The 26,537-nt window shown below is 40.0% G+C and overlaps 1 protein-coding gene across 19 annotated transcripts in view; it reads right to left on the reverse strand.

The window, feature by feature from the left end:
- The window catches only part of CLASP1 (cytoplasmic linker associated protein 1), a 142,347-nt gene that overhangs the window by 23,344 nt on the left and 92,466 nt on the right, over nucleotides 1–26,537 (reverse strand). For 13 of the 19 annotated variants that reach the window (XM_008579295.1, XM_008579294.1, XM_008579289.1 and 10 more), the window contains 7 exons: nucleotides 18,975–19,118; nucleotides 18,336–18,442; nucleotides 14,363–14,479; nucleotides 9,521–9,671; nucleotides 5,297–5,540; nucleotides 2,371–2,561; nucleotides 534–662 (listed from right to left, as the gene is read on the reverse strand). In XM_008579295.1, coding sequence (XP_008577517.1) covers nucleotides 534–662; nucleotides 2,371–2,561; nucleotides 5,297–5,540; nucleotides 9,521–9,671; nucleotides 14,363–14,479; nucleotides 18,336–18,442; nucleotides 18,975–19,118 — 1,083 coding nt within the window. The remainder of the gene's footprint in view (nucleotides 1–533; nucleotides 663–2,370; nucleotides 2,562–5,296; nucleotides 5,541–9,520; nucleotides 9,672–14,362; nucleotides 14,480–18,335; nucleotides 18,443–18,974; nucleotides 19,119–26,537) is intronic. The other 6 variants (XM_008579299.1, XM_008579298.1, XM_008579296.1 and 3 more) reach the window with 1 other exon arrangement.

Below are 26,537 nucleotides of genomic sequence, written 5' to 3' on the forward strand. Positions count from 1 at the left end.
CAGTGGGCCAGAACCAGCCCTGGTCATCTCGTTAATTATCATGAGGAACTCTGTGAGAATATCCATCTCTATGTTACAAACAAGGAAAACAGGCTCACAAGGTGAAATAATTTGTCCATGGATCTGGAGCAAGAAAGTGTTGTTTCCAGGACTTAGATGTCTGTGATTCCAAAGCTGTTCTCCATTTCCCACACTAGACTGCCAGAGGCTGACTGCCAGAAGGAAGTGGCAGACCCCTCCTTTCTACCAAGTAATGGTACACCTGGACATGGGAAACCCCTCAAGGACAGGCCAAGCCTACTGGACAGAGGGAAAGGAAGCAAGAACCTAACAAATGGCACTGGCCCTAGAACTGCACTGCCATGCAGCCACAATGACAGCAATGGGAACTTTTCATTATGACATGGGCTGAGCTCAAAGGCAGGGACTCTTTTTTTTAAAGCTTGTATGCAGATTCCCACTCTTCTCTCCCCACACCCTAACTGTATCCCAGACCTGTCTGTTCAGCACCCCTTGCCAAACGGCTGGCTCACCTCCTTATGGGAGTCTTTGTGGGCTTCCAGAGTCTTCATGATGGTCAGTTCAGCGTAGTTTTTAAATCTTGCTGGCTGGTTTCTCAAAATTTCCCGTAAAACTCTCAAAGCTAAGGCTCGAATTGAATGCTGCAGTACGAGAAGAAATGAAGACATCACCACACAATGCACAGCACTTAACTAGACACACCAGCCAGCAGGGCCCAGCAAGGCCAGGTGCCCCATTCAGGGTTCCCTGCATCTTACAGATCCCTCTACGCAGACCACACAGTTTACTTGACACCAGTTCTCCAGACAGTCAGCTCCAAGAGTGCAGACACTGTGTCTTACGTGACATTCCCAAGACCCCGTACCTAAGAGGGACCCAACAAAGGCTTCTTAAATGAGTCTTGCACTACAAACCCAATGGGTATGATACAACTAAGTTCATTATCAATCTGGGATTCTGGTATTTCCTGAGGTGCCAGTATACAAATTATCCTTCTGTAAAATGTACCAAAGGATAGTACAAAGCGTTTAAACATTTCATCAACATGGCTGGTAACTCTCTACGGACAGCTGAAGACCTGTCATTATTTCTGACCTTCTGTGTGATGAGATCACAGGATTTGCACAGGCCTTAGGTTATTTAAGTCCCGATCATGCATCTGGAGGAAAGCCATTCCAAACAGACTCCTAATCTCAATGAAAGAGAATGGAGTTTACACCAAACAGAGCCAGAAAGTACATCCTGATTCTTTGTCACTCATCTGTACAATTCACACACTAATACACCATGTACACCTGCCCTCTATATGACATCATTTTATTTTCCGACAGAGCCAGCCAATACTTTAAGAAAAATTAATACAGATCTTTTATTACCATTCTTCTATCTTTACATATCCCTAAACCAAACTATTAATCCTAAGTACCAGAAAGCATCTGAGTTTCTGTGGCATTACCCAGCCTTCCCCTCAACCTCTGCCATTAGTCACCAGCACTGTGACCCTCGACACAGCCTGTCACCATGCACTGTGTTTAGCTTCCTGGCAATCCTCTCAATCCTACCCCTCTAGCTTTTCACCCCATGTACTGTATTTTTGTTTTTGCTAGCCTACACAGAGCTAATATAGAGAGAGATATTTTTTCTTTTAGAGTTTAATTCTGGCAATTCCCAACAGTTATTCCTGTCTGCACATGAGGGACCAGCCCCACAGATGGAAGAAGGCAGGACTTTGACTACATTACTCCCCCTACTAAGTGCCAAGTGTAGACTGCAGACCTGGTGTGTCACAAACACCTAGTGTGTCATATTCAAATGTCCCAGGGTGAAGAGGGCTTTTTAATTTTAAAGTTAATAATACAAGAGTCATGCTTCTGGAACTTGTCACTTGACCAATTTAAGAACTGTTAAGGTATGTGTAGGTGAACCAATATGGAATTTCATGTAATGCAGCATTTAATGGGTCTTTTTAAAAATGGACTTCTCTTTCTCAATTACACATGAAACAAAAATGAAACTCCCATGGAATAAACTGCATCCTAAAAGAACACATGCTACGCTAATGAAGTTTTAAGAAATTCTGAGTCAAAGTAACGAGACGCAAGAACATGTTTCCTTCACCTACTACAAATCCACTTACAGACAGAATCTGCACATAAGTCAAGATGAGTCCTGTCACTAATAAAAAACATTGCCTTACTAATAAGTGCTCAGAAAATATGTGAAAAATGAACAAATAAATGTTTTGGCACAAACAGTAAGTGCAATCCAGAAGGTAAAGCTGCAGCTAACCCCGGCAAGGAAAGGACACTGAGACCCCATTTGGCAATGTAAGGCCGAATTGGCGCCTACGTCTTTGTCTCCGAGGGTCTCCAGCAGCAGGAGCAGGATGGTCTTGAAGTGCTCCTCCCAGACACCCAGGCTGTCTTCCCGCGTGATCTTGAGCAGCTCCAGCAGGGCACCCTTCCGCTCCTCCACCCGCTCATTGTGGTTGGACAGCTCTTTAAGAAGTTCAGCCACCAGGTCAGAGTGGTCGATGGGCACTTGAGAGACACACAGACAGAAGTTACTTCACAAGGAAACACCCAGCCACAGGGGCTCCCTCCATGCCAAGTCAGCCACCAGGTCAGAGTGGTCGATGGGCACTTGAGAAACACACAGACAGAAGTTACTTCACAAGGAAACACCCAGCCACAGGGGCTCCCTCCATGCCAACCGGCAATCTTTTCCCGTAGTCACCTCACGCAGAGGCGACTCCACCTCACCCCCCCACACCCTCCACACTGCTTTGCTGCCAGCCTCACCCTGTGCCCCCTCAGCACAGCCTCTCACCAAGTTCAGTGTGAAAGCAGAGGTGCAAGACCAGCTACCCAGTACCAGTATTCTATGTCTTTATCCTTCCTTACCATCTTTCCCTTTCTATTTCAAAGAGGAGAAAACACTGGTACCCTCCAAAAGCTCCTTCTTGACTGTTTTCCTTTTCCAAACTCTCTCCTACTGCCACACTCCTGAGTCAGGCCCTACCCCTGGAACAGACTCTTACCAGTATCAAATCCACTCCAGTATAGTAGTTCCCCCTTACCTGCAGTCTCAGTTACCCATGGTCAACCCCAGTCCAAAAATATTAAAAGGAAAACTCTAGAAATAAACCATTCATGAGTTTTAAATTGCACATTGTTCTGAGTGGTGTGATGAAAGCTTGTGTGTCCCACTCCATCCAGCTCAGTTATTGACTCTCACGGTGTTGCAATGCTTGTGTCAACCCACCCTTGCTTTACTTAGTAGTGGCTCCAAGAACAAGAGTGGTGATGCTGCCAACTCGGATATGCCAAAGAGAAGCCATGAAGTGCTCCGTTAAAGTGAAAGACAACCTCTGCATTCCTGGGCTAGGGTTCCGTACTATCCATGGTTTCAGGCATCCACTGGGGGTCTTGGAACATATCCCCCAGAGGATTGGGGGGGGTCTACTGTACATACATTTTCCTCAAGGACCTCCTTACCATCACATCTGATTAACTTCCATTCCCTTCTCAGATGTCCAGAGCTTAGGATCCAGTACAGTGAGCGAATAGCAATCAAGCACTATCCATGGACTGTCTATTCAAAGACTGAAAACCTGCCCAAGATCACTTAGCATAATTACTTGCAGGAACCTGAATAATAGAAAGGTACATCCTTTCTCTTTCCTTGTTCTTTTAAGAGACCACACCTCTGAATATTCAACTTTAAACGGAAAGGATGAAAAAACAAACAAATGAGACAAATCATTAGGAACTACTTAAATGTGTATTTGCTTCCTTCTTTAGTTTCTAAGATTGGGGAGCAAACACACAAGGAAGTTTGAAACATTAAAGAACTTGTCATTTTCTCCTGCCATCCCATCTTTGTCTTTAAGCCTTTCAGTACACAGCTGGTAAATTAAACACTATATACCATTAGCCTACTGCCCAGTAAACCGATGCTTGGACATATACCGAGCTGCTAACCATCAGCAAGTAGCAATTAATAGCCAGGGGATTTTGCCTTCGAACCCCTGAAGCCACTGCTGCTTTCCAACAACTTGGAGGCCTTCTCTTGTCCCTCCGCATTCCATCACTGTGTGTCCTGAGAGAGTGCGGCTGGCTCTACTCTGTGCCCTCATCTGCTTCTACCACTGCGCACCTCTCACACTAGTGTGGTCATTACGAGTGTTTCCCAGGACGGGACTGGACCTCTTTGAGACCTCGCTGTCCCAGCAACCCACACACACACTCCAGGACACACAGTAGGCACTCAGTGAATGGTAATTATTTTAGAGTTCTATTTTAAGGTTCTAACTAAATTCTTCATTCAAACTTGAAAAACAGAACAACAGGCTTCAAAACAAAATAGACAATATATAATTTAACTATATCTAATTCAAAACAATATATAATTTCAAAAAACACTACTAAGTTAAAATAAACCAAAACATGTAAATGACAGTGAGGCAAAAAAAAGAGAAAGTTTAGTTCTCAATAAAAATACCCTTGTACCAATACATACTTACTCACTGCTTACACAATAATGGACACTTAACACGGCAGTCAAAAACACCAACAACAGAACAGTAGCTCTGTTCCATATTACCTGTGTTATATTCTGGGCAAGTAATTTAACTATTCTGAACCTCAGTTTTTTAATCTGTAAAATGGAACAATCCCCTCTAGCTCAATTAGATAACACATGTACAACACTTAGGTCAGCACCAAGCACATGGTAATACAAGTTCTCAGTGTATGTTAGATCTCCTTCCTCCCAACCACAGCACAGAAGTCAACATCGCATAGCTCCAGAAAGACTTGGTGAAAATACTGGTGTGAGAGAAGAGGGAAGCCCCTCAGCAGTGCTTCAGGGTCTCACTGCACTGCTCAGGGAACTGAAGAGTACAGGGTAGAGGCCTTCACAAACGCTGAGCCCTGTGCGGGAGAGGCCCAGGTTCTGCACTGAAGCCTCCTCTGATGGGACAGTGAGTCCCGTTCATGCACAGGTGTTGCAGCCGCAACATTACATCGTTTGTGTAACTGTTTATTTCCCAACTCTCTGCACACCTGGACTGCTTATGCTTTTGCTCACTGATGTGCCCTCATGCCTAAGCAACAGCAGGGACTCAGGAAGTAGACTTTGAGCCAGTGACTAACAAGAGCATGCTCTTCGTTTCCATTTACGTTCAACCAGCATGTCCAGGGTTGGCTGGACAAGAGGGGAAGCATGTGGAAGGTACCTCTGGACAGGGACAACTAAGCAAAGGGACACAAACCGTCTCGAAGCTGCTCCATGTCATCGTCAAACACGGCCTCCTTCAGGGCTGTCTTGTCATAGGTGTTGATGGTATCAGAGTAGGGATAGGGATTGTAGTCTCGTGCCCGTTGCCCTGGGAAGGCACGTGGAGGCTGCGTGTTGAGGAGGGAGGTCTTGTTATCCAGGGCTGTCCTGCCTCCTTCCACCTCACTGCTGCCACGGCCCTCAGTGGCGGGGGAGGCAGCCCCCCCATCGCGGGACACCTGTAGCACAGCATATGGTCAGTTCCCTTCTGGGACTTTAATAGACTTTTCCTTTCAATGCTCAGAAACATTAGGAAGGACAGCTAATTAGGATTTCAATTTGTAAATACCAAATTCATAAACCATCATAAATGGGACAGAATATGCCTACATTTGCACCTATTCTCTCATCCATTTACACATCAAATCTGTTTTACATTGTGATTTGGCAATTTTAGTCCAACGTTTTCTGAGGGATTAATAGCATGAAATTCTGAAGAGTCCCTTGAGAAGGGAAGGCTGTCCCCTCTCACACCCCCTTCTGGAGGACTCTGGCGTGTGGGCACTGTGGCCTGTGGCTTTCATTACCCACAGTAAAAGGCCTTCTCACGGATGCCCGGACCCAACACCCATGGAGAGAAGCTCACCAACAGCTGCCTCAAAGTCTACAGTGCTCCAACCATCCCTGAATTACTTCTTTGTATATATTACTGCCAAGTGGTAATTGTTAATCATCTCTAATGATGAGGAACCCAATCCTCCTAGGCAGATCATTCTTCCTCTGGGTATTTCTGACTCAGAAGTGTTCTATACACCGAGTCAAAGAACTGGTCTGCAGTATTTTCTGAATATTGTTTTTTTCCCTAGTATATTCTGAGTGCTGTCTTCAACAACCACTGGTCCTCTGACAGGCCCCTGTGCAATGGTTTCGACCCCCTCCACTCTCAGGGTCCTCTCCTTGGAAGCACACGGGCCTGCAGCTCCTTTACAGGGTGGCACTGAGGCTGAGCAAGTGTGGGATGACTGTCAGCAACAGGGAAGTACTGTGGCCTCCTCATTCCTGACCACACTGAGGACATGGCAACATTATTACTTGTGCTGCTGACACCATACAGCTCTGTCATTTAGTGCTTATGCATTTGGGTTTTTTTTTTTAAGTTGTGGTAAAATATATGTAACATCATTTTAACCATTCATAAGTATACAATAGTGACACTGAATACATTCACAGTGTTGTGTAACCATCACTACTATGTATACCCACAACTTTCTCATCATCCAAAAAAACAGTCTGTACTCATTAAATAACTCTCTCTTCCCTCCTCTCTTTCCCCAGCCTTTGGTAACCTCTGTTCTATTTTCTGTCTCTATAAATTTGCCTATGCTAAGTACCTCATATTAGTGGAATTATAAAATATTTGCCCTTTTGTGGCTGGCTTATTTCACTTGGTATGTTTTCTAGGTTTATCCAGGTTGTAGCACTTATCAGAATTTCCTTCCTTTTTAAGGCTGAATGATATTCCGTTGTATGGAAGTATCACATTTTCTGTATACATTCATCTGTTGATGGACATGAATCATGGTACTGTGAACCCTGGTGCACAAATATCTGTTCAAGTCCCTGCTTTCAGTTCCTTTGGATTATATTCCCAGTGGAAATGTTGGGATGCATTTGGTTTTTAACACTCACAAACAAGATTTTATATTAATTTAATTAAGATGTAAAAAGTATATAATACATGCACAGATATGAACAAATTAAGACTTAAAAGATATAAATCAAATCTTAATGGGGCTTTCTCTGGGTAGAAGAAAATTCATGGATGATTTCAATTTTTTTCTCTTTGTAACTTTTCTAAGAAATATATTACTATTATAACTTTTAAACAATCATTCATAGAAGGACAGTTTAGAAAACTTCAGACACTTAAAAAATAAAGCTAACCTATCTAATCACCTTTAACAACAATAAAATCTTCCTTTTTTAGGTTATATATTATCCCACTCTTTGTCTACGTGTAGATTTTTATTCAGGGGGAACCCCAGTGCACACACTAGCTTATACCTTGCTTTCCTCACAGCATAAGCATTTCCCATGTGAATAAAGTTTTTGTAACTATCATATTTACTTGTGTTTTAATAAGATTTACTCAACTATTTCCCCCCCTTTTAAAAAAATTTTTCCCTATTGTATATTATTGCTGAAATAAATTACTTTGTGGAAACAATATTGTTCTTTCCTTTGGTTGAGTTCTTTATTTAGTGTTGATCACCCAAGTTAGACTACTGGGTAAAGGATATGAAAATCATTTTTGCTAAATATAATATTACTGAGTTCCAAAACAACTGTATCAATTTCACACCCACCAATATTAGACAGGTTCCTTATAACCTTTCTAGCATTAAACGTTGTAATTTCTACTTCAAACAAAGCAGAGGAGGACTGCAATGTACGTCCACTGTATTTCTGAAGTTACTTGTAAGGATGGACCTTCTCCCCACATGTTTCATCTCTGCTTGTGTGAACCATCTGACCACTGGATCTGACGTCCATCCTCCTGGACTTCTGTCTTACTACAGCAGGTCTACTCATCAAGCTTAAGATGTGCTGGCTCTGGAGTCCTTCGCATTTAATGCAGTTTCTGTCCACCTCAGCTTCTTAGCTAAAAGCCTGGTAAACCGGTGGCTAAGATGTTGCATTTGAACCTCCTCAACTGTTGGATTTTCACTTCCACTCCACTAGTGCTTTCACCTCTCACAGATGTATCCTCTAGCAGGAACAGTCCCATTTCTGGAATGCTGCATCTTTACGTCTTGCTTCCTGACTCTTTCCAGCCCTACAGCTCATCTTACGCTCCATTCCTTCGACTCTACCTACCCTTAGGTAACACCTATGCTTCTCCATCCTCGCCTTCTTGACTCTTTTTTCTCCCTATCAAGCTTCACTCCTTTCAGCTCTCATCACAGAATTTTCATACTTTGAAAAATTAGAGATCATCTAAATGTTCCAAATCAGGACACTGGGTACATGTCTCCAGCACATCCATATGACAAATTATCACGCAGCCATGAAAACTCACATACAAGAATACTGACAGGCGAAAGCAGCACAGTCTATGCCAAATAGGATGCACAGTGCGTTGTCACCTTTTATATAAACAACAGTCTACACACTCCCAACACTTAAACATGATAAACACTCATAAATAAAGAGAAAAATATATCCTAAAATGTTAACAGTAGTTATCTCTAGATTTCTTTCCCTGCCTCCCCCAACTTTCTAAGTACCTTATATTGGGCATATATTACCTTTATAATTGGAAAAAGTAATTCCTCATGCATCCATCTTTTCCTAGGGTCTCTATTCTTCTTGGCAGGACTTTGTTTTCTTAGTCAGATCCCCCATTCCCCACGGGAGCTTTGGAAGCCTTTCTCACTCTCCTCACCTCAACCGAGCCCCAGGCTTCCAAGCGGTCTCCTTTCTGCCCAGAGAAAGCAGGAGCTGCACGCTCTACTTCCTGCCCCCAAGCCCACCCAACCTCCTTCTGGGTAAAACCAGTCATTTTACCTGGGCCCAAATCTCTTGCCCTCCATCCCCCTTTTCTGAAGGATCTGTGTCCACCAAACATCCCCTTCTCTCCACTATATAGGCAGAATTTTCCTCTCAACTGGTCCCATCGGCATTTACACGGGTCAGGTCTCTCCCACCTTTGGGCCTGTGAGCAGGAGTGCTTCTCTGACTACGACCCTCTTACCGACCTGACAAACTCCTCTTGAACTTCATGCTTCAGTTCAGGGGGTGACATCATCTCTTCTGCACACCCTTCCTGAGCACCAAGGCTGCTGAGCCCTGACCACGCCCCTGCACCATGATCCTGCACTTATCTGCCTGCCTCTCCCATGAGACTGGAGGCTCCCAGAGAGCCATGCTGGTGTCTGGCTCAGGCTCACCATTTTTATCACATCACAGGTACAAAAATATGTCCAGCATAAATGAAAGTATACTGAGAAAAAACAGTATTTAACATTCCTCGCAAAGACAGCTGAGGGTTATTCTTTTACAACTTTGTAAAACTGCTTTGGGTCTCTTATAATACTACTATTCTAGTATAGGATAAAAATAATGATGAAGCTCAGTAACCACGGTGGTCAGTGTTGAGGAGACTCAGTAACTGCCATTTAATTAACGTGCAGTTCTCTATTAGCCTGGGGATACTTACAATATCACTGTCCTTTTTGCCATCTCGTTTAATTGGCTCATTCAGATCCTCTTGGCTTCGAAAACTAAACTTTTCAATGGCTTCTGTAACTCCACGCAGAGAACTATAGATTTCTTCAGAGTTCAGGTTCTCTGTATCAAAGTCCAGCATGCTAAAGATCAAAAAGATTTTATTTCTTAAATTGAGGTGACGCACAAAATCAAGATATGGGCATAAGTTACTTCTAGTAATTTACAGAGTAAGATATAATGACAGTTTTGTTTCTTTAGGTGATTTGGAATGAACAGGAGACGACTTTTGTTAGAGTACCACCACTGGACAATTATACATCTTTCTTGTCAAATCTGGTCCCAAACACACTATTATCAGCATTCAATAAGAACCAGTGGGAAAAACAATAACCACAAGAATGTAGGAACTCAAAGAGTGACAACTAGTGACTGAATGCACGAGGTAATGAAAGTGGAAAAATAACTTTCTTATCTTGAAGATGGAAAAAAGTAGTTTGGTTGTTACTGGTCTCAAATGTACAAACTTAAGAGGAACGGGCACTTGAAAAAAAGCTAGTATTACAAACAAATTTCAGAGGAGCAAAGCAAACAACCTGACAAGACTAGGTTTTGCTCACCAATGTCCAATCCAGAAAAACTAATAAAACACAAAAACAAGATGACCCTATGAATCAAAGTCAGATTCACCCTACCAATGGTCTCCTGAGAGTCTGACTCTCATGTTATCTAACCCAGGGGCTGGCTGTGAATACCAGACTCTTCTAGATGCTTCCATTTCGAGTTTTGAAACAAAAGCAGATCTTATAAAGATGAGTCACATTCCTGGATAGACCTCTAAAAACAGTTCTAAAAGCAAGAAATATTTGTTCCTCACAGGAAAGTGATGTCAACTGCTGTTCTTTTAGTCACTGAACACAGCAAAACATGAAATGAAGCAAAAATGCTAAAAGCCTTTTGGTTTTAGTTTTTTTGTTGTAATTTGTCAACAAGTGCCTTTTAGATGTCTGAAAAGTATGCTGAAACAGAGGGTATCCTGAGAACAAAAACCACCACAGTCCTTCACTGAGAATACCAAGAAAAGCGTAGGATGGACATATAATACAAAGAAAGCAAAGCATGAAGCAATGGTCAGCCAAGGGCAAGTCAAAAAAATCTTAGTTTCAATGTAGCTTGCTTCAAGAAATATTCAAGAAAAGATCAGATGAGTTAGTCTAATTTAACTTGCACGAAGTCCTGAGCTATACTGAAGACTGCTAGGGACACTCGAAGTATCCTTGGCTGTTTTGAGAAGCATGCAATGTTATTAGGGGATAAAGCAAATTTTCTGTTCCTCAAAAGAGTAATAACTGAGGACACGAGGCACCCACTGGCTGGAACCCTTCCTAAGGGCAACCTAACCAACCCTGTACATTCCCACAAGTGGCAAGTTTCCTGTAACTTAAGAACAATTATCCCCAGGCTGGCCAGCTGCCAAAAAAAGAAGAACAATGAACATTTGCTAAACCCCTCCCCCTATCTTTTTTTTTTTTTAAAGGTTTGGGCGGATGAGCAAGACAAGACTTAAGAGTAACCAGATCTTTGCTGGCTTGAGGTTGCAATGATCCAAGTGTTTTCTAAGGCTGGTTAGGTTCTGCTAGACCACAAGCTCTGAATTCATTCAGATATGGAAGTTATTTGCCTAAAATTACAAAAGTGACCCAGATAGAACCCATCTTTCTTTTCTGATAAATGTAAGAAAACACACACCCCAACTGCATTTGGAGAGTTCACAAAAATATGTGCCAACTCAAAGATTGGCTCTAACATCAAATGAAAAGAAACGTGAACCTTGAACACGTTTGCAGCTGAAATTCCGTGTATATACTAACAGGAAGTGGAATAAAAAAACCTGAACAGAATTCAAGGTTTCAAACCCTCCTATGTTCACAAGGCTATCTATGAGCTGACACCACTTGGATGTGAAGAAAACAGGACTGCAGAGCACAGAGGATCCCCACCACCCTTTTCTCAAACACAATACTAGCTTACATGTGAGCAAAAGCATTTATACATCTGGCCAGTACACTATATTTTATATATAAAGACTGAGTATTATGACTCAAACAAAAAATATATATACGAGATGTAAAAAAAATACCTTAAAATACTTTTAATCACAACGATCAAAAATAATAGCATAGCCCATGCAAAAGAAAAAAAAAACCAAAAACTGAAAAAATGATGGGATGGACAAGAGGAAGGTCTGGTGGAACGTTCAGTTTTTTAAGGGATGTCACAATATTATTTTCCACTTGTCGCTTCAGATAATGTTAACTTTCAGATAATTCATTTCATTATTTTTAACCTAAACTTTCTTAAAATATTTCATTTCAGTTCATATCACTTTATCATTATAATAGCCTCTTTTTAAAATAAGAAAGTAAAGAATTCTGCCAGTCAATGTTCCTCCTTCTCACTTACAATTAATAAACCAACTCAAACTTCCAATCCAGGAGCACCATGTGCATGACCATGTACAATCTGAGGTGACTTCTTTTGGACTCACTAGCTTAGGTTTGAAGTATCTCCTTGGTATGAAGCTAAAACCATGAGCTCTAGGTGAGAGACATAACTGTTTCCCTCTAACAGGAAACAGACAATGCTACTTTCTTTACTGTTTTTATGCTTTGGCTTTGATTTGTCTTTATTTCAAATCAATAACTGTAAGCCCTTACTTCATAGGGAAAAAAGAACTTGCCATGAATGCCATCATCAAGGTGTGGGAGATCACTGTGTCCTGACAAGCCACACATCAGGGAGCAGCTCAGAAGTGTGACTGGGAAGAGACTTAGGTAAATCTCTGTCTGCCACCTGACCCACAGTCTGTATTGTTTCAGCTCTGAGACACCCCAGCACATAATCATTTGGGTTAAAGGCCAGGTCCTAGTCACCTATAAATACTCAGATTAAACCCCAGAGGGGCTCCCTTAGGGTTCTTTAGATAAGGAAGAGTTACTCAATCAGTCAATAATCACTGACCTAAAGTCAGGCCATGTCATCTAATACTGAAGTTGAATACAGCCCTGGGCTCACCCTGCAAAGGATCCTTATCATGGGTGGGGAGGACCACTGGGTCAGGTCTTCAAGAAGACAGAGAGAGAGAAAGTCTGCCTTCTGACATTTTCTTCTTTGTTATTTTGTAGGGAAAGGATATTAGGTATGGAAGTAAGGATAATTGTTCCTTGTTATAAAATTAACAGGGTTTTGGCATATAGCAGAGACAGACATGGATTACCTCTTAGTTTTATGTAAACATTAGGTTTTCTAAATGTAAAAGTCTCTAGTAAACTCTCTCTCTTTCCAACGCTTAACAGAAATTACAAGCATTATCTGTTAATGAGTTATAGCAACATTTATATTTTTGCACATATGTGAAAGATGATTCTAGGAATGGAATGTTCTTTGGAGAGGCAGTTTTGACAGCTTGCTGGGAAGACTGGCTGGGGGTGAAGCTTAGTGCCCATAAGGGCATACACATCAATATATAGGGAGACAGTCAGTAAGCTGATCTTACACTTTGAGGCACAGCTAATCTTTAGGGGGAAAAAAAAAAGTAGTGACATGCTTTGTTAACATTAAAGACAGCAGCTGTCTTGTCTGCTTGCCCTACCCAACCTTGTGTATCTAGAAACATTCATCATACGGTTCTTTGGGCACTTCAGAAGTTACTTTTAGAGTAACTTCTGAGCTATACTGAAGACTGCTAGTATTAGTCTGTGAGAGCTTCAGAAGAAAGACGTCATTAAAATATTTAGCTGACTTGTCTACTGTGTTGAGCTTCACTTAGGCTTCACTATGTTGACAATACAAAAGTAGGAATGCAAATAAAAGCTATCTACTAAGCATATCAAACATAAGACTGTTTCTTTTTTTTTTTTTTTTTAAATCCTGTGCTATCACAGAGCATACAAACTCATCTTACAAAGCACATTGACAGCAGGACTGCTCTGTGCTCTGCTCACATAATTACAGGCTTCTAAGGAAGGAATTCTCCGACCTTTGGACCTTTGTATAAAGCATCCAAGAGACCCTCAAACATGCATCTGTAGATGCGTCTGTAGTACTATGCAGACCCTTCTTCACACACAGATTTACTATCTGTCTTAACATCTGAGGGAAGCCCACCCCTTCTTCTAGACTCATAACAGAGTCATATTCAATCAGTGTCTATGAGCCTCACTGAGCACAACTCAGGGGTTTGTGAGGTGACCGACAGCCCTCCTGTCAAGAGGCAGGGCATCTTCAGTGAGTGTAACAGTGATCCCACCTCCCAGGGCTTCCTTTCTGGATTTGTGTGCTCAAACTACTACCACATGACAGTACATTAGGAAAGAAATCAGCCACATGGTCAACAGCAGGGCTGACGGCGACATGTGTGGTCTGGAAAAGAGCAGGTCCCATTTGCTTCGTAGTGGAGTGCCTTGAGTGCCTAAGACATGTGCTAAGGAAACTGTTCCCATTATCTCCTGCCTTGATCTCATGGCACTTCCTGAGCTCCTTCTTGGGGCTGAGTACTATGCTGGACCACAAGGCCTGAAACAGTAGATGGTGATAAATCTGGTCAGGTGATGGAAGGGTGATTTGTCCCTGTGACAGGCAGGAGCCATACTCGTGAGATCTGGCAAAAATCACACCTACTCACACTTCTCACCAAGGCTCTATTCCTGCTGGGCTAAGCCAAGGCAGGGACCACACTAGAGGCAGCTGAGAGGCTTTCCAAAAGACCTGAGACGACCTTGGAAATGCAATAATATTGTGACACCTCAGACAAGTTTAACAGGTAGCTTGTTACCTGGGAGAGTAAGAGCGCCTGAGAGTCTTGTGGGAGGGAGCGGTGGGGATGGAGTTAGGCTGGGAAAAAGGAGGTGGGTGCTTCGATAACCCATCGGCACTCCAACCCCACAACCGACTGCAGTGATCAGAAGAGGAAAATCAGAGAGAGACACAAAAGGCAAAGGGGAGAGGAGGAGGCAGACACTAGTTACAAGTCTCTTAGAGTCTCCTCTTTCCTTGACAAAGTTCTACAAAGTTAATAGGAGCAAAATTAACACTTCACCATACAGAGAAAAAGAACAAACTTCATTTTACGACTTGGTCCTCAATAAGACTGCTTTATTCTTTTCTCTCCCAACCATGGGGTGCATTTACTACTTAAACCACATGAGATTCTAAGTATGTCTACGTGTGAGAGTGTGTCTGTGTGTGAGTGTGAGAGAGCATGTATCTGCCTAAAAATATGAATGTTCAGTTTTAGATGACTCATCAGTTATATTATAAAGAACCAACGAAGGAATTATGGGGCCTCAATTAAAACAGAATTTGAATTGTCCAGAGGGACTACAGCAGGCAGACTCAGAGACTGTGCTACTCTATCCAGAGCACTCCAGCGTGGGACAATGTGCCCCGTGAGGTGGGGACCCAATCTGGGTGGAGTTCCAAGACTGCCAAAGGTGATTTCCTTCTGAGGGCTAGGGCTTTAAGTCTCAGGTGGCCAGCTCAGAATATTCTTGTGCTCATACTGCCTAATACAAGAATTAAAATACATCTGGGACACACAGGTATTTGTTTTCACTTCACAAATGTGGTGATGTGGGCTTGCAGAGGCCCCAAAGGGAAGTTCTGACAACTGTTGCAATTTGAAAGGGTGGAGTGAGAGACTGGGAAAGTTGGGGAGCTGAACTGGTTGGTAATATGAGGCGAGGCAGTGGGGCAGGGACCCTGGCATCAGAGACAAAGTGCTTTCTGAGCAGTCCTAACTGTCACTGGCATTCATCGTAGTTCTAAGAGCAGGAGCCCCTGCATGCTAGTGTCCCCCTATGCACAGTTATGTCCTCCATTTTGTAAGGAAAACAAGGTGTGGAGATGAGAAGTCACTGCAGCATGGAGGACTGAAGACCTTCTCCGAGTAACACACTGGGTGGGGGGTCGGGGAAACAAGAGGAATTTGGATGACACCTGAGGCTGGGGCTCTGTTGACCAGTGAGAAGAAAGCAGACAACCACCTCTGAGTGTGGGGTGGGGTCTTCCCATTAACTCCCACTTTAATTCTATAGATACTCTTGATTCTTTGATGAGAAGAATGCAAAATCCACCTAAAATTACTTTTTATTGCTAGCGGACACAGAGGTTACCTATATAGTGCCATTCTGCTCTATGAAATGTCTGCCAAGAGTGCACAGGAGACTGGCAAGGACCACTGTATACCTTCTATAATACTGCGTTGATAAAAACGATGTCCTTACCAGTTGTATTTTTAAAAAACTACCAAATTAAATTTGTTCATCATTTTAGAATGGTTATTTATTATCACCATGATCCAAGTGTAGAATTTCTGGACTAAAAATATGTAGTTCATTTTGGTACTCAAAATCAGATTAAAAACAAATAATTGATAACAGCTTTCCCCCTTAAGAATAAAAAGCTGACATCATATGGTCAAGATCATTCAAAAGAAAAGCAGGTCGCCGAAAATCAACGTTTCAAGAGCACTGCTCAGAAAAATAGCTGAGATTATATATGGCAGAACTTGTTCATCACTTCCTCAGAATGTGGTAACCCAATCAATTCTCCTACTTAGTGTAAGAATTCATTTCTTCTATAATCTTCCTGTAGTCTATTTGGCTATTTTTAGTGACATGATGACAAAAGGAAGTTATTCCCACTGCTAGATAGTTTTAGTTGTGACAAAAATCATTTCTCCTATTGAGCTCAAGTTGGCTGAGGCCATCTAGCAATTTAAGCACTGAATGAGAGCTTTTTTTTTTTTTTTTTAAATGAAACCACATAACTAAATAATTCCCTAAAGAAAATATTTAGGCCACACTTGGACTTTATAATATTGAAAATAAATCTCTTCATTTCTTCCACTGATATGTAACCTTAACAGTAAAAATTAAAACCAATTAAGAGAAATAGAAATCTGGAAAAATAAATGAACATTTTTAATGATTTGGGGATCCATAAAGATCTATCCAGTTCTTCACGCTGATGGATTATGCTAGCAGTCTCCACCAATTTTTTACTTAGGCTATTCATACATATAATAATAAAATACTTAATTTGAATTATACTTTTTTGTCTATTACCTAAAGAATGTGCCACTCTAATACTGCAATAGCTAAACGATAAGATGTATGACCCATGTATTATGGAAGAACAGACTTCCCAATTAATATTGCCAAAGTATCACTTGAAGACAAAGGCAACAATTTACAGACAATACAAGTTTTCCATAAAATTTTCCCCACTAGGAAAGAAAAGTTTATGATTTTACTGTCAACACTGAACCTAGTCATTTAAGAAAATCAAATACTTTAGATATAGATGTTAGCATTTTTTAAAAAGTTGGCTAAGCCTCAGCCACACTTGCAGAAAGTCAGACATATTTTCATTAGTTTCTGTTCTCAATTGTCCTATTATAACACCCTGCTGAAATCATGACAACACAGACTAAGTCTGGAAACATAACATCATACTTCATAATACCTAGATAGAGTACAGAGGGACATTTGGGGGAGTAAACATAAGGTAATATAAACAGCAAGATCCTATAGATATATAAAATACTTTGCTTCACCAAGAGAAAAATATAATTAGATAATATTCTGTAATATTCACAGGATAACTGAGGAACTAAAGAGAACTTCAGTGGTAAGGAAGGAGTTTGGGAGACTCTAGATCATTTAAAAATCTAAATTTCAAAGCACTTAAGTTATGATATCTTTGTGGTAAAGAGGTAACCCTCAAAGGGAAAATGACACACATTGCAGTATTTTCGTTTAGTCTTATGTGTCAGTAACCCTCAGGACAAAAGTCTCCTGGTTCCTATTGTTAGTGATTGCAAAGATCTGAACTTGTTGTGGGCAAACACAGCAGGATTCCCTTCGCGGATCCAGGAGCTTGCTCTTTCCTAAAAATACTGTCTTGTAGGGCCACTTCTCTGAGTGGGGCCATGAGTGACTCCAACCCATGTGAGGGGTCATTAAAGTCACCATGCAAACTTCGAAAGACTGGCCAGATGGGAAAAGTGTTATCTCAAGATCCTGAGACAAGGCACTTTCTCTTTTGAAGTCACTGCCCCAGACTCTATAAAGCCAATGTTCGCATGGTCCCAACAAGAGTCTGAAAATGCTGATCCAATTTTAGTTCTCAGACTCTAAATCACAGTCTTTTGTAGCAGCATTTTGCTTCAAAATATGACAGCAACTATGCTTGGAATGACCACTTGTTTGGAAAACTACCCCAGGTCTGGTGTGGGCTGACTATAGAGGGTTTATTTAGATGACTAAATACCTTCAGGTTCTCCTATTACTTGTAGGACAGGTAATGAATTTATGTAAAAGATGGATTCTACATAAAACAGTGTTTAACAGTACTTAAATGCAACTTTTAGTTGCATACAGGGGCTGTCCAGTTAGCTCACTTGGTTAGAACGTGGTGTTAATAACACCAAGGTTAAGGGTTTATATCCCCACACCAGCCAGCCACCAAAAAAATAAAAAATAAAAAAAATTTGTACAGGACTAGGGAGTGTTTGGAGGTAGAAGAACCACAGAGAACATTTAGCACAAACCACTCATTTTACTGCAGAAGTTAAAACCCTGTTACCCAAGATTACACAGTTACAATTTGAGTGAGGACTAGAACCCATGGTCTCCTGATACTCAATACTCTTTTTGGTATTGAGCTTAGGCTAAAAATCTAGAAATAAACTGCACAGATATTGAGGTGCTTTAGTTTCTTCCCTTCTGTGAAAATGACCTCACCTTGGAGACAGACCGCCATGGGAACAGTTGGTGGGTGAGGTCAGTGGGCTGGTCCTGCTGCTGGTGTGTCGGGAGGGTGTCCGGCCAATAGTATTGCTTGGAGAGCCCTGTGGTGAAGGCAGAATCAGCATTATTATTCAAGGACTGTGTACAGAATATAGTTCCATTCTAACCTAGATGTAAATAAATGGGTAGAATCTGCTCAGAATGATTTCTTTTTCAGAATCATAAGGCCAATTTTAAGTGCATATAAACCACAAATGGATAACTGTCCTATAGACATTCTTGGAGTTGAATGCCTGACGTTGGTTGTACTAGAGTGACAAACACAATCGAGCATTTGCATCTTTACAGTGTTAAAGAATAAGACCAATTCAATGAATGAGTGAAAAATTAAGTGACCTAGTAAAAATTTAATTGATTGAACAATCTAACCTAAGAAAAAAGCCATATTTAAATACCAGGTTCATTCATTCTTTGGGAATATGACAGAATAAGACTTGGTTCCCACCTTGAGAGGCTCACAATCTACTAAAAGAGAAGAAAGAAGCTGGCTATTCTACTAGATTAAGTTCTAGACAAGGGATATGCAGAGGTCATGATCAGCACAGACCCATCAATTGCAACCAAAGCACTGACCACACTGGTGTTACTGGAATTCTTGAGGTGGTTATGCAGGAGTTTGGTGGCACCGTCCTGAAATGTTTTTGGCAAGGCACCAAGTAACATGGTAAATTCAGGCGTGTTCAATTCAAACAGAGAGATTAGCACAATTTGTGCTGCCTAGAAAAAGAAACCATGATTAATTTATGTAATGTATATAATAGCATGTATTGGTCAATATGTTCATTAAAATTGTTTAAAAAAGAAAACATTTTGGCATAAGTAAAATAAATCACTAATGAGAGGGTACTCCTGGCATAAAAAAACAAAAATAAAAAGCATCTGGAGAAAATAATATCATCAATCATAAATAGTCTGATTTCAATCTGGAAAATAAACTCAGGCTTCATTTTAACGCCCTCGTCTTGGATTTCCACAACATGTTGAAAATAAATTCCTATAACTTTTCCTTTGTCGTCTTTTACTTTGTCTTTACTAGGAAGGAAGCCAGTAAATAGGTAAATGAAATAATAAAAAAAGTTTAAAAAGGCTTAAGATTGTTCCCACTCTAGGTCAGAACTAGACAGGGCTCCCAGTGTACCCTGGAAAAGAACACTTTTTTTTTTTTTTTTGTCTTTTTCCGTGTCCGGCAACGGATCACAACCCTCAGTGTTGCCCCCGTACCGGACCGGGGACCGGCAACGGGATTGCAACCCTCGGTGTCGCTCCCGCGCCTCACTCAGCCAGTGAGCGGGAACCGGTCTGTATGTGGGATCCGAACCCTCGGGCGGGAGCGCCGCCGCACTTCCCAAGCGGCGCACTTATCCAGTGCGCCACCGGGCCGGCCCCGAAAAGAACACTTTCTAAACAAGCTGCCAGTGGGTTATCTTGGAAATCACTTTTCCTCAACCCCAATCTTCCTGATGAAGAGATACTAGAAAAAAAGACAGAATTTAAAAACATCTGAAAAACTCCTACTTTTATACCTATAAACCAAGGAAAGGGACTTTTGGGAAGTAGACTTTGGATGGCATAAAGTAAAAACTTGCTCTTCTGCCTTTTGGAAAATGTTCTACTTTTCTTTATTAACTGATACGACATACTGTAGGACTGCTTGTAATGACAGTAGCAGCAAGGTGGGGAAAGCAATCAGCTGCAGTAAGAGTAGCCAAATGAGACTTAGGCTTTTCCAGCAAGTCACGTGCTTTCTATGGTACTGATTTAGTAGCAGGCAATGTGAGCTTAAAAAACAATGCCTGAGGAATTAATGACAAGAGTTTTGATTTACAAAAGCTAAGCCAAAAGAAAATTTTAGTAAACACCAATTGGCATTTCTTATTAATTTCTAAGAATTAAGAGAAAGGAAAAAACATTATGGAAAAACTGTTTCCATGTATACAATAATTTCTTTTTTATTTTTACTGAAAGCACAATCTTTTCGTAGACTGCAATTTTTAGGATTTCAATAATTATCTGGAATATTTTTTTCCACAACACAGACTATTACATAAAAATGTGCTTGCTGAGAAATTCTTTGGACATAAACATCACAAAAATATTTCAATGCTTTAACAATGTTAAAATTAAATTCTAGGTCCATCTAGGACAGAACTATTTTGTGCACAGAGAAGGAAAAATATCCAAAAACCTAAATGTATTTAACCAAAAGTAAAATTATGAATTAAAAATTATCAGTAGAATAATGTTCTTTATAGAATCAAAACAACTTTTTCAACATTTCAAAAGCATTCATTAAGCACAGCATTGGGCAAAACCACATAACTTTTTTCCCTTGATCTTCAAATACAGTTATTAACAGCCTTTCCACCCAAATTAAATTACAAGTGCCCAATGTACTTTTATGACACGAGGAAAAAAAAATAGTACTAAAATATGCTTTTCTCTGTTTCATTACTGAAATAAATTACATTTAAATAAATGATTATTTGAAGGACACTATTTCACTGACAACTTAATATACTGTTAACATGATTTGTATGTTTGTATATTAGAACAAATTCCAAAAAGCATGCAAAATAACCTGTGTATTTAAAAAACATTTTTTTTATTAAACGTTAGGAAAAAAACACATGCAAAAAAAATTGCACTGCAAGGAGAAAGAAAGAAGCAGATTGGAGTTTTAGTATGGAAAAATCCATCACTATGATCAGTTTAATAAGAATGTACAGGCACTTAGATCTGTTGATTAAAATGGCATTTGAAAATTATAAAACGTATCACTACATTCTTTAGTAGTATATTTTATGTGAAATGTGTCACTGTCTTTATTTAAGAGACCATATTTCTTCCAAGGATATGTTATCTGATGCCACAAACTAACTTGAGGTTTTTCATGAAACAAATTATAAAATTAGTGGGATCTTTTAGGAACATGAGGGCTGTGAGACAACAGGCTTAGAATACCTGTGCAAACTCATAGCTACTTAGCAGTAGTGACTTTTATTCAAGCAGGAAAAGAAGTGCAACAGCCTTTTAACTTCTGACCCACTAAACAATCTTTTCTCAATGATTTTTTACAAGAAATCAAATAGAAAGACAGGGAATTTTGAAAATATAATTACATGGACAGATAGTGTGTGTGTTTTACACATACAACAGTCAGCCCCTTATCCACAGAGGATGTTTCAAGACCCCCAGTGGCTGCACGAAATCGTGGATAGTACACCAAACCCTACACACACACACACACACACACACACACACCTACTATAAAGTTTAATTTATAAATGAGGCACAATAGGAGATTAAAAACAATAACTAATAAAATAGAATAATTATAACAATATACTGTAATAAAAGTTAGGTGAATATGGGCTCTCTTTCAAAATATCTTACTGTTCTGTACCATGGGTGACTGAAACTGCAGAAAGCAAAACCGTGGATAAGGGAGGACTACTGTATAAATAAATATTATTTACTTTTACGTTCTCAAAATATAAAATGTAAATGGTTTTATATAGTTTTCAGAAGTCACTCTTTGGCTTAAAGCCATTTCCGAAGTAAAATCTTTTTCTAATGAGATCCAAAGCTCCAGAAATGGATAGAAAGTATCATTTTAACTATGTTATTTTGAAAAGATTTTACATCAAAGCTTTACAAGGAATGAGACTGTTATGGTTCTAAAATATTTTATCTATAACCCTCTGAGTTAGTAAGAAGTCAAAATACTAGAATCCAAGCAAGGAAGAAAACACATTTATCATTACCATCAATCTGATCTCATTAAAGGAATAACTCCAAATATGGAGCTGGGTGGGAGAGATGCATTAAAGAAAACCTGGGGCAGAGCTCATGCCCAATAATGACTCAAAAAGTGAAGTGTGCCATTGTTCTTGTCTGTATCTTTGCATTGTTGTCTCCACAAGAAGGACCACTAGCAGCCAGACAAAAAATTCAGAGTACTGCTGACTTTTCTGATGGGCAACTCTAGGGCAATTTATTTTAAGCATCAAATAGCAACTTAAAAAGAAATGATTTTCACTCACAACCTTATAGTGGAGTTTGCAGGGGGACAGCTTCTTCAAATTTCACTGCAACTATTTGAAGAAAACTCCCAGGCGATTAACTGCCTTGAATGCTGTATACCTTATTGCAGAAAGGAATTTTTCCCGGCAGACAGGGCATAAATAAAGCTTTGACAAATGCTTCAGTGTTGGTATTAATTTGAGAAAACTTAAAATTTGGGAGGAAAAACAGTTTTCTAATTTATTTAACAGCTCTTTACTGCTCTCTTCAGACTGTCATTAAAATTGCCTTACAAAGTCACCAAAGAGAAGGTATTTCAAATCTTTGGACATTTCTCATTTAGTATCTCTCCTTTTTACTACACCATTAAAATACGGTAACAGTTTGCATTCAATATGGGAAGGCAGTTAATCATAAAACATACCACAACACAAACACCGACACAGGCACACACACCCACACGCTCACACAGTATTATATTAATTTTAGGTTTCTTCAAAATCTTCAGTGTCTTTACAGGGCAACTGGTATTAATAATCTAAAATACAAACAGTGAAATGTGTTGTTTGAAATTAGCACACAGTTCCAATCTACCTGTTTACAATTTTCTTCCAAGTTTCCTTGTCCAGGCCCCAAGCAGGTGGAAGCTGACCTAGTGGGGAAATCCTCACCTACTGGACTACGTTGAAGTGGGGACTGGCAAACAGGAAAGGCAGGAGGACTGAATCAGAGAGAAGCAGCAAGTGCTTAACCTTGCCTATTTGCTAGCTGTAAAAGTATCTAGCTTCTTATATAAAATCACTGAGGCACATGAAATCAAAAGTTAGGAATAGTAAGAACAATTTGCTAGGTCCTTATTTAATAATAACCCTTTCTGGAAGTGGGAGTATTCTTGCTCCACGTGATGAAATGGAAGATCAGAGGTCAAAATGAGACTTGAAAGAGACTCTGAGTACTTTATCATAGTTAAGCTGAGATTCAAATCATATTTGATGGCAAAAACCCTTAGCTTTTAGATTTTAGATTAGGCCATGCTGCCTCTATAATCAGAAGTTTTTTTAAAAAAGTTAATTAGAAATTTCACTGTTCAAAGGCTATATATATACTTTTCCTGCTCCGGCTAACAGTGTCTTTAAACTTTGTACATTTCTTTGCCACGCCTTCATTTTTCATATTTGCCTCAAAACAACACTGGGGGCTAAATCAGTTATTCATGTGACAGACAGAATCACATATGATAAGCAAAATAGGCATTCTGAGTCTTAAAGTATAAACATACAATTAAAAATTCTATTGCTATTCCCATATTCCTTTTGATTGATCACATGGCTTCCTAAATGCTGAAAATTTCATACTCAATTTGTTCCATAAACAGCAGCAGCAATAAAACCAAAACAACCCTCAACAAAAACAGGAGTTACAACAGCAAATGAAGTAATATTTACCTATGCTTTCATACACTTTATTGCATTTAATCCTCCCACTAATGCCTGAGGCAAATATTATTATTCCCATTTTACAGACAATAAACAAGAACTCAGAGATTAAGTTACTTGCTCACACCTCTAAGGAGCGGCAGAGCAGGAGTCAAATGGAGGTCAAACTCCAGAATCTACTTTCTTTCTACCTCTGTTCATTGCATTACCTTATATCAAACATAGCACATTAAGAATGGTCTAGTGTACTTCTGCACAGTTTGGTCAACATAATTCGTCATTACTCCCACACTTAAAAAATGAAAAAGATTACTTTTGCAATAAAGCAGGCCAGTTAAAGATTAGGTGGGGCTTTTCCATCTAGTTCAAACCAGTCTCAGTATGGTTAGCATGGCTCACTGGAGATTGGCTTGTATTTCAGTTTTGGTTTTTAAAACATCTTAAATATTTAAATACCTTTCCCTCCATAATGTGCAACACCCCAAAACACTGAGCTAGGAAGGGAAACAAACAAAATATTAGCAATGCTAAGGTTCATGAATCTGGGTTGTATCAGCTTATATCGGTTTAAAATCTTGCAAAAGTGCTTTCATAAATACAGTATTACAAATTTGGAGAGTGAATTATATTGTCAGCAAACTCCTCAGATATTGTTTGCATAAAATTAATATTCTCCAGAGATGGGTTCTATATGGGAGTTTACTGTGTAGATTTCAGACTGAGTTTAAAATCTTGCAAAAGTGCTTTCATAAATACAGTATTACAAATTTGGAGAGTGAATTATATTGTCAGCAAACTCCTCAGATATTGTTTGCGTAAAATTAATATTCTCCAGAGATGGGTTCTATATGGGAGTTTACTGTGTAGATTTCAGACTGAAGGGCTCTTCTAGTTTCTAACCCCAACCTACCCTTAAGAAATTAAAGCAGGACACTAACTGGAGAACTTGGTTCATTATCACAAAATGCTTTCAATTAACAAGACTTCCACAATACCCAATACAAACTTCAAAAAACTATGGAAAGGAAAGATGAGGCAAAACCTAACAATTTAAAACAGACATGTATTTTACTTTTAGTGTATTAAATTATCTAATAGGAACACTCCCAGTTTTATTTTTATACAGCTTTAAAATGATGACAATTTTAAATCTTAGAGCACAGTGATATATACTACATCACAATTTCTAAGAATTTTAATTTATTTAGGCACTACATTCATTTAGATAATGCTTCAAATACATCTCATATTTTTGGGTAAGGCAGGTGCATCATTTACAACACCAATTATACTCAAAAATGCCTAACAGATGGTATAACAGGGCATTTAAATAAAAGTGAATATCTCTAGGAAGAATTAGTCTGCAGTGCACTAATGTAATTTGTTACCAAGTAGTTTACAAGGCAAAAGAATGTATATTTGAATAATGTGCTTTAACACACCTATTTGAATCAAATAAAAATGCTTTACCAGTTAGTTCTGGATGTGTACTGAAAGCCAAACAATCTAGAGCCCCAGGCATCTTGGATGATAAAAAATAAATAGTCTAGAGGGTGCCCAGAATGCAGAGATGCATCTGCTAAGTAAGCTGAACCACAACACAATTTGCACAGATAGGTAAAAAAAGTTCCCTACTTAAATAAGAGCTGCTGAATACCAAATAACTGTGGAAGATTCCTGCCAACCCACTGAAAGAGATATCAAAGCCTTGGTAGGCAAAACGCTAAGACGGCTCCCAAGATTCTTCTCCCCCTGTCCCATGTGTATACCCTATATAATCCCCTCCCTTAGAATGAGTGGGACCTGTGAATATGACGGATATCACTCCCATGATTTTGCAGATGTAAATAAGGTCCCAAATTAGTTGATTCTGAGTTAAAGGGGAGATTACCCTGGGTGGGCCTGATGTAATTAGGTGAGATTACCCTGGGTGCGCCTGACCTAATTAGGTGAGTGCTTAAAAGAGGTTAGAGAGATTAAAAGTTAGAGACATTCTCCTGCTGGCTTTATTTTAATTTCTCCTTCATTTTTTTTTGACCGGTAAGGGGATTGCAACCCTCGGCACGGTGTCCTCTGCACCACGCTCAGCCAGTGAGTGCACCGGCCATCCCTATAGGATCCGAACCCGCAGCCTCGGCGCTACCAGCGCTGCACTCTCCCAAGTGAGCCACGGGGCTGGCCCTCTCCTTCATTTTTGAAGAACAGTTTTACTGATTAGCCAATTCTTGGCTGACAGTTTTTTTCTCTTAGTACTTCGAAGTCATCTCACTGCCTTCTGTCCTACATTGTTTATGATGAGAAATCAGCTGTCCATATTATTGAGTTGTTGCTTTCAGGATTCTCTCTTTGGCTTTCAGATGTTAGATGTAATATGTCTATGGGTACATCCTTTTTTCCAAAAAGTCTTACTTGGAGTCTGTTGGGCTACTTAGACACACAGATTAATGTTTTTTCATCACATCTGCGAAGTTTCTGGATATTATTTCTTCCAATTTTCTCCTGCTGGCTTTGAAGAAGCAAATTTCCTGGGAGGCAGCCTCTACAAGTTGAGAATGGCCTCCGGTTGACAGTAAGTAAGAAATCAGGCATCTCAGACCTACACTGATAAGAAACTGAAATCTACAAAGACCCACTAAGCTGGTAGGTGACCTCAGCCTCAGATGAGTTTGCAGACCCA

Source organism: Galeopterus variegatus, unplaced genomic scaffold (genome assembly GCF_000696425.1).
Source record: "Galeopterus variegatus unplaced genomic scaffold, G_variegatus-3.0.2 Scaffold1851, whole genome shotgun sequence".
In the NCBI taxonomy this organism is placed as follows: Eukaryota; Metazoa; Chordata; class Mammalia; order Dermoptera; family Cynocephalidae; genus Galeopterus; species Galeopterus variegatus.